We start from the raw sequence: 11,541 nt of genomic DNA, 5'->3' as shown, positions 1-11,541 counted from the left end.
GCCCCTCCCGGCGTGCCGTGAGCCCCCTCCGCGCGGCGGAGCGGGCCGCGCCGGCTCGCCTTTCCGGAGGCCCAGAGCAGCGCTGGCTGCCCCGCGGCAGGACCTCTCCYTAGCTAGCCTGTGCCACCAAAAAACTAAGGTGCTGCGGTTTGCCTTTCAGGTGTCTGCTTTGTGCAAAGTATGCTTCAGATATGAGGACTAGGTGGAGTTCACAGCCTGGCACTCTTATTTGCTTAACTGTCTGGTGACTTCCTTACCTTGGAACATACAGTAGCAGTCTGAGGCAATGTTGGAAAGGTTTCTGGTCTTGGCCTCCATTGCTGAAAAACTATATGACAGCGTGCCTAAAAAGCAAATCTTCTCTCTTTGGATTAGGCTTGGTGATAATCYGTGAGGGGGTAGCCAACTGCCTGCACATTCAATCCTGAGCTGTCTCTCAGGAATCCTAAGCTGGGGCTGTCTCTCTCACACTGGTTATGCAGGTGGCAGTTGTGTAAATAAACAGTTTATAGACTTCATTCCTGATGGCACACTTTCCCCCCCACACACACACCTTACAGTAGTTTTGCCTTTCTGAATATCAGTTTGATCCTCAGCGTTTGAGGTTTGTGTTCATTGCTGTAAAGCTGTGTGTTGGCGTGTAATACAAATTAATTCTTATATCTAGGTATTTTGAGACTGACAGTCATTTTTGGAGCATCAGACTATCCAGGGTAGACCACAGTTCAGGGTTAGCAAGATTGTTCCTAATTTAAATCATTTTATTTTATATTTCTGACATTATACAATACTTTGTTAACGTGTCCATCTTGTTATTCTGCCAAACATTTTTTTTCTTCCTTTCTGTTCAAAAAATTCTCAGCTTCTGATAAAGATTTTGATTACGTTGCTATGGTACAGGACAGTGCTGTATATAGAATCTTGAATATCCAATGTTATGAGCATTCTTAAGATATTTTCTTCAACAAACCATTTTTAAATGGCAGTGCTAACAGCAACAATTTAAGTAAGTATGTGAAATTGTAATGGTAGCTGAATGGGATATGGAGCTTTATTTTACGGGTGGTGTCCAAGTTTGTGTGATCTAGTATGTGGAAATGTAGAATTTTTAAAAATTAATGAGCTTGAGGTCTTGCATTATTATCAAATTAGAAACTTCTGATGTCCTTCATTTAACTAGATGACCATGTTCCTGCTTGGAGAAGTATTCAGTATTCTAATGCTTGGTAGTGAGTCCATTGAATCTTGATTACCCCTCTCCATTCATGCTGTAGTCATGCTTTCTTAGCCCACCTCATGCTGTTTCATTTCACACTGTGCAGCTTGTTGTTTTTTGTTTATTTTGGTGTCTGTAGCTTTTTTTTTGTTTGTTTGCAAATATGCAAAACAAACAAAAAAGATGGGGAAACCTGTGTTAACAGGTAGTTAATGTCACAAAAGACTTTTCAGTAGAACTACGACTGTGCGAACTTCAAATGATCTTTACTGTATCTTCTGTGCTTTTGCATTACATGGACACAACCAAAGTGTTAGAGATAGATACACTAATTCACTTAATACAATAGTGTGTTTTCAGCAGGCTTTCTGAGAAAAGGTGGTATGCCTTTTGTCTGGCCCTTGACAAAATATAATTTCCTGCATTATTATGAGAGAAACAGTATCAGCTAGCTGCAGTGTCAATTTATAGTCTCTACCATGGGTTTTGCAACTGCCTTAGGTAATTTGACTACCCGTAAGTAAGCAGGTTTTCTAATCCTTCTGAGCAATGGAGGAGGACATCCAGTCCCAACTGAATGCCATCATCTTCAATAGCCTGCCTTATACCAAGTATATCTGACCAGCCTTGAAGTAAATTGTTGCCATGGGCATCATATGAATTAAATAAATAAATAAAGACAAGTTCCATGAGGTAAGGGAAGAGAATTAATATTGTGGAGCGGGAGTATAGGTCTGTCCTATTAATAATAAGCTACTGCATACTCCCCAGTCTAAGGCATATCCTAATCGCCAGTTGCATGCTACTGTGACAGGAGGAGTGCCTCAAATATCGCAGTAATGGGCATCAGGAATTCATAAGCCTATAACCCATTTTGTTCCATTGCCAAAAGTTGCACTGAAGACATTTGGAAAAATCAGCCTTAGTCTGCACAGTGTTTTTAATGTGTCATTTGCACGTGTGTGTATTTGATGAAGGGCAGTTTTGTCAGCTATTTGTTCTGGGCTGGATACCACTTGACAGTAATAGCCTAAATGTCTGTTTCTCTATGGGAGAAAAAACAGCAGAGTATGAAATAAAACTTTTTCCAGGTTGTTGCTTTTGACTAAAACACTGCTGTTTTCTAGCCTTTCATGAATTGGAATGTTCAGTTGTTGCTGTCTAAATTATTTAGTATAAACTACTGATCTCTATGTTAATAGCAGATGTATGGACTAGTTAACAGGCCACAGTAGCAGAATGAGGGGACTAAATCAGACATGAGCTATCAGCTACAGAAGTACAGTCCAGATTTATCAGGGTGACCTTGAATCACTGCAAATGGAACCTCTTAGGATCCTGCAGTTCTGCTCTCAGGTAATACCTGTTTACCCTATAAATATCTTGAGAATTAATGTTTYGGGTCCCTGTGCTGGGGCAGGTGGAAACTCCCCCCTCAAGATGCAAGAAGTTAATCAGTGTTTCATTAGATACTGTGCACCCAGCAGGATGTTCTGCAGCAGGAATAAGGATCAAATGAATTGAAAGAAACCCAGTGGGAAAATGTCAATGCAAAAATGATTGTACAACAGTTTTATCTTTGTATGTGCCATATTTGAAATAATGGGCACTCAWTATGGCAGTTAACTCTATTTTGATCTATTTCAGATATTGCTGTTAGAAGGTGAGGAGAGAGACACACACAGACACACGGAGTATAGCTAAACAAAGACAGTGTTGGGGGCCTAGTGTTTTTCCAGTTCTCTGCATAGAGCAAAAAGGGAGGAAAAATTAAATAGTCAAATGGTATTCTCACATGAAAAAAGGATCTAATGTGGTGTGAGTTAGGGAGAATAGCAAGAGGAAGTTGGAAGGACCACGGTCTTTTCAGGTTACTGAAGTACAGCAGGATGATAGTGCACATCTAAAAGGCATTAAAAGATCTGAGAAGAGCCAGACATGTTAACAATATAGTCTTTGGGTATTTATCTTCTGAAAATTATTCTTAAGCTTTGTATTTAGTCCACTAACTGTTAAGGTTTCTTTTTCCTTTCCTGTTGTCTGAGTGTTGTGTTAGATGCTGCAAAACAAAAGCACTATTGTTTTGTGTTAAAACTGACATAGCTCATAATGGAATACTGTTGCTTTTAAGACTAAAGTATCTTTTTTTTTTTTAATTGGCATCAACATTCACAAGATATTTTTTCTACTGTATTAATCAAAATAAAGTGATTTACAAAGTCATTATTGTCCCTGTGTTTGTTTTGCTGTTGTCCTTATTAGGTTACTGTCCATAACTGCCAGTCAGAATCCAGGTTCTATTATGCTGGGCACTATGCAAACTATATGTTCCTTCAAAAGTTTGATATAAAATGGCAGTCCCAGTTTGGTGGGATGTGCTTCATTAGTAAGTGACATCATCTTTGTGTGTGGTGCAGAGCAGGAAGAAAACTTAAACTGTTCATATACTGGCTTCAGGAAGGAGCTGTTTGAAAAATGGTAATTGGGTCATGCCTGTTAGCCTGCACATCTTGCAGTCACTGGCTAAGGAAATGGTAGGAGAGTTAGTGGAAAAGAGCTTATAACAAAGATAGAAATTGGGAGATTGCTGCCTCTCTGCTTCAGTGTGAGGTGGCAAGGGAAAAGCCYAAAGCTGCAAGATGATGTCAGTAGCAAAGCTCAGGCCCAGGAGCCTCTGATCTGAATTTAACATGCTCTTTAGGTACTCGCTGTTAGTCCCAAGTCTGTGGCTGGTAAGTATTTCTTTTTTTCAGCTGTTCAGTTTAAAATCTGTATCTTTGGTTAAGTATGGTAGATTGAAATGATAATTTACATTGTATAGCTTTTCATTCTATATGCTTTTCTGTTCTTTCAGCYGTAAAAAGCTCATTCTGTCTCAGTTCTATACCTGCTAAGGCAGCAGTTGAAGGAATGCTGATTTTATCAGAACAGGGTTTATATAAGTAAGCTTCTCTAATTTACAGCAAAATTTAAAACTTCCTGTGGAGTAAAATCCTCTTTTAAATATATGGTAGCTACTCTAGAATGTCATAATGCCTAAAGCTTGTGCATTTTGTTGCACTGACCTGTGTGAATATTGGAGATCGTAACTGGTCCAGTGTATGTCTCTGGACTCCTTCTGTTGAACTGAATGTTTATCTGCTTCCAAAATAAGAYTCAATTTGCCACTGATTAGAGTGCAGCTGATGGCCTTTCCTTTTGATGTCAGTGCTGGCTCAAGTAGTTTTCAGCCCTCTGCTTCTACAGTGCCTCCTTGGCTGTGCTGATAAAACTGCATGGTTACATACATGTATTGGGAAACTGCCTTAGACTCTTCCCCCTGCTTTTTTCCATTTTATTTTTATTGCCTAAATTATGGACTTACTCTCTAACTTGAATTTTCTGCTGGGATTCTGTTTCAGACGATTGTTAAGATTCAGTAACTAYGTCAAGCATAAAGACTGCCGTTTCTCTGTAATACATGACCTGCAGCATAGTAAATGGAGAAAACTCCATCAGTCTTTTGAGGCAGGGAGATATTAAAGTGTTCCTTTTAAAAGCTCACCTTCCACTGCCTTATTAGACAGCTCCCCAAAGAGTGAAAATTTTATATAGGGATTCTGAGCTATCTACAATGAAGAGCAATTGAAGCTATTACTTTGTGTGAACATGCTGAGTCATTTTAGAAAGAAACGCTTCTAAAATACTTAGCAATAGTGGTGCAGGTCTCCTGATGTTGTGTGTGCCTTCTGACTAACTTTCAAGTCTAATCTGAAAATCTATATTCCTTTTTTGATTATATCAAAATATTTCTCTGCACATCCTTTCTCCTGTACCTATTATAAACTACACTGCTTCTTCAGTGTTTTCCTAATGGCTTCCACTGTAATCCTATTTATCCACAGTTACTTTCTCTGTCTTCCAGGATGAGTCTGTGGAAAAACAGGCTATTTTGCAGTACCTAGTTGTTAATAAGCTAGATACAGTATTATGTCACACCTCAGTAAGTTACCGCAGCAAAGATACTAATCTCCAGGGCTACTCGGATACCTGTGATATAGCTGTCACAGGGAGACAGAGCAGTTGGGACGGAGTTACATATGAATGCTGCCTTTAATGTTTGTTTCTTCAGACCATGTTATGAGGCAAAAAAAAAAAAAAAAAAAGAGGAAAAAAAACTCGCTGAATTTCCTTTCATGAGATCTTTTTTAAATCTTTGAGTCATTCCTGTGCTGCAGCTTATATAGTGACCTACTTGTATCTTATAGATAAAGAGAAGGAGAAGATAAAGCTTGAGGAAGATGAAGCAGCAGCTGCCAGCACTATGGCAGTCTCAGCTTCCCTTATGCCACCCATTTGGGACAAGACTATTCCTTATGATGGAGAGTCTTTCCACCTGGAATACATGGATCTTGATGAGTTCCTTCTGGAGAATGGAATTCCTTCCAGCCCTACTCACCTGGATTTGAACCAGAACCCGCTCTTGCCTGTAGCTGAGCTGGAAGGAAAGGAATCTGCCAGTGCTTCCACTGGTTCACCTGCATCCTCAACATCTACTGCAGTTTACCAGCAATCTGAAGCGGCCTCCAGCACAGGTAGATGAACAGTTTGGGGCTCTGTGAGGGTTTTCTTGTTCTTGTATCAAAAGGTACCCCCTCAAACTGAAGAGGGGACATATTAACGTATTGATGTTAGCTGTTGCATGTTAAGTGGCACAAATATACTTAGTTTAGAGCCTTAGTCCACATGTCAATTCATGAAGATGCTGCCTCGCCCCCAACAAAAATGTGTTGATGTTCCTGTGTGTGTGGTTTGTTTCTCCTTTGAAAGCAGAAGAGCTGAAACACCAACAGAAAGCAGCTACTTCTTTTGGTATTGCCAATCTAATGAGAAACTGGACATGTAGAGAACACAGTTTCTCAGATGATAGGTTATTTTACAACAGATTTGATAGTTTGTGATAGGTCATTCGCTCTACCTTGGTGCTTTGGTCTGTTTGGGTAAACTTATGCCCACTTAGTGTACCTCAAATAACAATGCTTGACAGAAAAATAATGAAGCAATATTTCCTTTCTAGCTTGTGAAATGTGATAACTGTCGTTTGGAAGAGGTTTGTTTACAATGCAGTTTGATGTTCTGTGGYGCTTTCAGGTGGGAATGGTGTAACAGAGAAATACAAAAATGTATAGTTAAATGGTGCTAGGAAACTTCTGATCTTCATGAGAAGTGTGGAGATCTTCTATATAGAAGAATTTAGCAGATCAGTTTGCTTGAGATTTGGTTCTTAACCATAATAGCCACTAAACTTACACAGTGCAATTTTATTAGCAGGCTTTATGGAAAGCATTTTTCTTGGTGACTCTTCCTCTGTGAATCTGGGAGAGAAACATAAGGTGTGGCTTTTTTCCCTATTTTTTTAATTTACTTTTAGTCAGTAGTTTATGAAAAGATCTGTTCATTGGTCTCTACTTCAGATTGCACTGACATTTGCAATCCATGTGTATGAAGTCTGTAATCAAGCTATATGAATGTGACCACAGTATAGTTCCTGTCTCCAGTATCCTGAAAGCTCCTGTGAACACTATTTGTCGGCATTAGGCCGTGTGTTGGGACACTTCTGTCTCCACAGAGTAACAAAGAATATGATTGCATTTGTAGAAAACCTATTTTGTTTTTAGTTCTTTATTTGAAAATACTATCTTTTCTGACCTTTGAAGGACTAAGGGAGTGTGGTGTCTGGGCAGGCTGGTAAGGTAGGGCTTTCTAAGCCCTAGAGGTCAGACTGATTCAAGTTTGCTGTTGTGGCAGTGGCTTCTAATATGTGGTTAAGTGTGTAAAACATGTAGTTTTTGCTGAACAGGTCTTAACTCTGTGCCACACCTATCTACTTGTATCTAACAAGTAGCTAACGCCTGCCATATTTATAGAAATACAAGCTCTAGGAATATAATAAACTGGACTGAGTAGCTTCTCTCTGTAATAGAAGTTATACAGTGTTCTATCTAGTACCAAGTACACCTTAGGGAAATAATAGTATTAAATATTGCCTACTGTGGGACAATAAATAGATACCCAAGTTGGCTTCTGAAATAATTCTCTTCATTCTGCTCAATCTATTATAACTTCTCCTGTTTTTGCTAGAGTCTCCTCCACAAAATGAGAGAAATACTCCCAGTCCCATTGATCCTGACTGCGTAGAAGTTGAGGTGAATTTTAACCCTGACCCTGCTGATTTAGTGCTGTCCAGCGTGCCTGGTGGTGAGCTCTTCAATCCTCGCAAGCACAAGTTTACTGAAGAGGACCTGAAACCACAGCCTATGATTAAAAAGGCTAAGAAGGTTTTTGTCCCAGATGAGCAAAAGGTAACAGATTTATTACTGCAGATTTATCTAGGTCTCCATCAAAGTGTTTGATTCTTCGCCCAAACATTTTAACATACAAAGTGAATGTACTCTGTCTACCTGATTAGACAGAAGCACAGCCAAGAACAGAAGTAGCAAGTCACTTGCTATTCTTGCAGTTTTCTTGGTTTGGTATGGTGAGCTGATTACTGGGCAGGAGCAACTTATACACGGAAGTTAGAAGAACTATCAAGTCACATCCTCTTTCACTGTGTTTTTGAAGGCCAATGTATGCATTTGCCCAGCATTCTGTCTGATGCAGTTTTAAGCAGCCCAGACAGCAGAACAGATTGCTTTCCGTGGAAGTTGATTCCTGAATTGAAACTAAGTAAAGAGAGCATTTCAGTTGTGCAGCTTCTTAGTAAGCAAGTCTTTAAGTCTCCCTGGTTTTAGCCATGCCCTTGGTTCATCCTGAAATAAGTTTCAGATAAGGATGAAATCTTACAATACGGTGTAACCTAATTCTAGTGTCTGAGCCTTGAAACCCAAAGAAAATTCTTTTTCAGTGTCGCAGTTAGTGTGACTGCCATTATACAATAGAAGGGTGTCCATTTGACATAAAATGCCGGATGGACAGACTGACATCTATTTCCCTTCTCCTCCCTCCCCCCCCAAAGGATGAAAAATACTGGACAAGGCGGAAGAAGAACAATGTGGCAGCGAAGCGTTCCCGTGATGCTCGACGATTAAAGGAGAATCAAATCACAATTCGGGCAGCCTTCCTTGAGAAAGAGAATACGGCCCTGAGGACGGAGGTTGCAGAGCTGCGCAAGGAAGTCGGGCGATGCAAGAACATTGTTTCTAAATACGAGACCAGATACGGACCCTTGTAAGCACACCCATTTTCCTTGTTAGGGCTCTTTGTTTTAGACTCTTAGACTTCTCTGCCTTCTGTAGAGACTCCCAGAAATAAAAGTTTGCAGAGGCTTTGCCATTTTGCATCTATACAAAAAAAAAAAGTTTCTGTTGGCACAACTTGTTCAGGTCCTTTCCTGATCTTGTGTTGCCAAAATTTTAAGAAGTGTCATATTTACAACTTTGTTATTAACGCTGATAGAATATTTTCTGAGTTATACAAGAGAACAGATTGACCTATCTGGAGGAATAGAAGTGGATATCTCCTGACTGGACAGGACTCTTGGTTTCTGTTCTAATCTCCATTTTAAGTGGAGAAAGAGCCCAGGACTCTGGTCCTTGTGGGTGTTGGTTGTGGGTGGGTTTTTCTTAACTTTTTTTCTCCTTCCCGTCCCCTCTCCCCTGCCCTGGTTGAACTGTAAAACATAATTTTAAGATATAAGTAGATGTTGCTGGGCAGCATCATGAAATCATTTCCTTTCCTGTTCAGGGGCACTAAAAAGCACCTGTGTGCTTTCTCCTTTCCCAGAGAAGGGCTCTCTGCCCTGGTTCAAGAGGAATAGGGGAACATTAAAGACAGAAAATACTTAATCTCCTGTAGAAATGGAGGTATCTTTAGGTTAATGAACATGTGTTTATGCAGACCAGAGTCAATATATTGTTGATAAATACTGCTTAAAACATCTTAGTAGGTTCTAACTCTGGATAACTTCCAGAAACACAGGAGAGAGAACAGCAGGGATCTCCCATTTACAGACAGGGACGATATAATTTGGGTTTTAAGATATCTTCTCCCCCTCCCCTCTTCCCCCCCCCCTTCACCACCCCGCCCAAGAGGGACTTTGCTATTCATGAAATGATGATCATGCAGTGTGTGACACCTAACCAGGAAGTAAGGGAGATAGTGCCATTTAAAAAAAGAAAAGGGGGGGGGGAGCGGGAAAGATGACTGGCTCATTAGGCAGGACCTTGGGGCCCATCTGTTTGGGAATTGCCAATACATTATGGTTTAGAAGAGGGGGTTTTCTTTATTTGTCTTAAAATAATAGATAAACCAGCCACCATCCCTTCACTGCACCCTATCTGTTTGTTGTACAAGAGCTTGTGAAGGACCTGTGGTCCTTTGCCTTGTGAATGTGCTAAGGAACAAGCCATGCCCACTCTAAACATGAACCACTTACTCCACCATCTCCCATGGAGCTGCGTATCTTGTCTCTCCATGCCCACTGGTTCTCTCCCCAATAAGTTTCCTGCCACAAAGTTACCACATAAGGTTAGCTCTCTTGGAAGTAATCCATTCTCATCACCAAACACTGCTTCAACAGTATGTGATTGTTAAAAGAAAACTGTTTTGTGAGATGTTGGGACCTTCTCCATGATCTCCAACTGCAAGAACCAGAAACTTTAATAGAAGTATCTGTCTAGAAGTCATCTTAACAGGGCAAGCTATCTTAAGATAGTGGCTGTGTTAGAACTCCTAGGCTATGCTTCCTGGACTTGTATTTATGTTAGGGAGTAAACATGGGACTGATGATGTTTAGGCTAATTTCCAGCTCCTCTACTGAAATTGGAAAAGAAACCCCAGCACTTTTTATATACTTTTTAATACTAAAGGCTTCTTGTCTATCTTGTCTTTTAAATGCAACATGGAAATTGGAGACCAATTGTATATTGACTTGTTAAGCAAGTGGAGAAACAGGCTTATTCAGAATATTTAAAGTAAATGTATACTTTGAACTGTTTTCCCCTCTCTGTTATGTTCTAATTTGACCAAAGTGGCTCTTTATGCAATGTTGGTCTAATTTCTTTCAAACATACAAAAGATTGTCACCCTTTCAGCAGGGGTTTTTCTCTCACAGGGTGGTGTGTGGTGGTAATGATGGGAAGTATGTTATAAATAAATTGTCACACTTAACACTTTGCTTTGTTTAAAGTGACTTATCTGATTCCGAGTGATGCAACTTTAAAGACTTTTAAAAAACAAAGAAACTAAAAAGCACACATGAATCGCCAGTCTTCAGAGTGAGCGTGAAATCTGTGAGGTGTCCCAACACAAACAACTGACGATGACCCTGCCTGCCTGCTTGCCTGCAAGTACCCCATCTGAACTACCAGGGCTGGGCATGATGAAAAGTGCAAAGTCTCCTTAATTCTGTATATGGCTTTCTTATCCATCTTTCTCACTGTAACTATGAACTACAATAAGCTTGCTTTACTGGGATTTTGTCAAGACACTCAAAGTTCATTTCTCCAAGTCTGTTGACAACCTGTGTGAATAGTGACTCTTTGTTTTGGCACTTGAGTGAAAGAAAATGGGGAGATTTAAATGGAAGTGGCTCTATGTATTAAGAACTGATATATACATACCTATAAAATAGTAATTTTTCTTCCCCCCCCTGCAGTAAATACTGCAGCTCGCTCATTTCTGGTACAGTGTAGCATCTTGTATTGTTAGTGCAGAACTGAAGATACCAGAAAAAAAAGAGTGATCTATAAGGTGTAAGACTTTCAGTGCAGGAAAGTACAGTAGATATATTTGAAACAGACTAGCAAACACCACAGTGTGCCATACAAAGAGTAGTAATAAGCTCCTATCAAATGACTCATGTAATAGTAAAACACTTCATTTGTTTCCTGCCCCATAGTTACACAGCTGTAACTTGCCTTTTTTTCCCCCCCCTCTTATGAGGCTTGCTTTCTTCTATGATATCTTACTGAAGCAACATCTCTTCTCCCTTTACTATTCAGCAATCATGAAAAGGATGTTGGTCTGGGCTGTTGATCTCTGTATCTTCCAGCAGTCCAACACTATCAGATGTGTTAATCACCAAAACAATGACCTAGCTACCATCTTACAATTTTGTCTCTTCTTGACCATGGGAGCGCTGCAGTGGGGAACAAATACTTTGTCCATCTGTTTTGTAAGTCTGAAACAGCCAATGATTTTGGGGGTTGCTGCGGACTGCTTAAACTATTAAAACCCTTGTGCTGGTGTAGGGGAACAGATGAAAGCTTGGACAGATTGTGGGGATGCTTGTGTTAGAATATGGAGGAAGTAGGTGGAAGTTCCTTTAAGAGTCTTATCAGCAT

General features: G+C 40.0%; 1 protein-coding gene across 1 annotated transcript in view; it reads left to right on the top strand.

The window, feature by feature from the left end:
• TEF (TEF transcription factor, PAR bZIP family member) overlaps positions 1-10,841 on the top strand; it is a 16,641-nt gene extending 5,800 nt beyond the window's left edge. Inside the window, exons 2-5 of the mRNA XM_085323421.1 lie at positions 5,464-5,790; positions 7,337-7,557; positions 8,214-8,425; positions 10,386-10,841. Of these exons, the coding sequence (XP_085179547.1) occupies positions 5,464-5,790; positions 7,337-7,557; positions 8,214-8,425; positions 10,386-10,407 (782 nt within the window). The 3' untranslated portion in view covers positions 10,408-10,841. The remainder of the gene's footprint in view (positions 1-5,463; positions 5,791-7,336; positions 7,558-8,213; positions 8,426-10,385) is intronic.
• Positions 10,842-11,541: the final 700 nt, after the last annotated feature.

The sequence above is a fragment of the Rhea americana genome, unplaced genomic scaffold (assembly GCF_003343005.1).
Source record: "Rhea americana isolate MKP2758 unplaced genomic scaffold, rheAme1 scaffold_85, whole genome shotgun sequence".
In the NCBI taxonomy this organism is placed as follows: Eukaryota; Metazoa; Chordata; class Aves; order Rheiformes; family Rheidae; genus Rhea; species Rhea americana.
The sequence above is the reverse complement of the archived record's forward strand: the minus strand, read 5'-3'. Positions and strand labels throughout refer to the sequence as shown.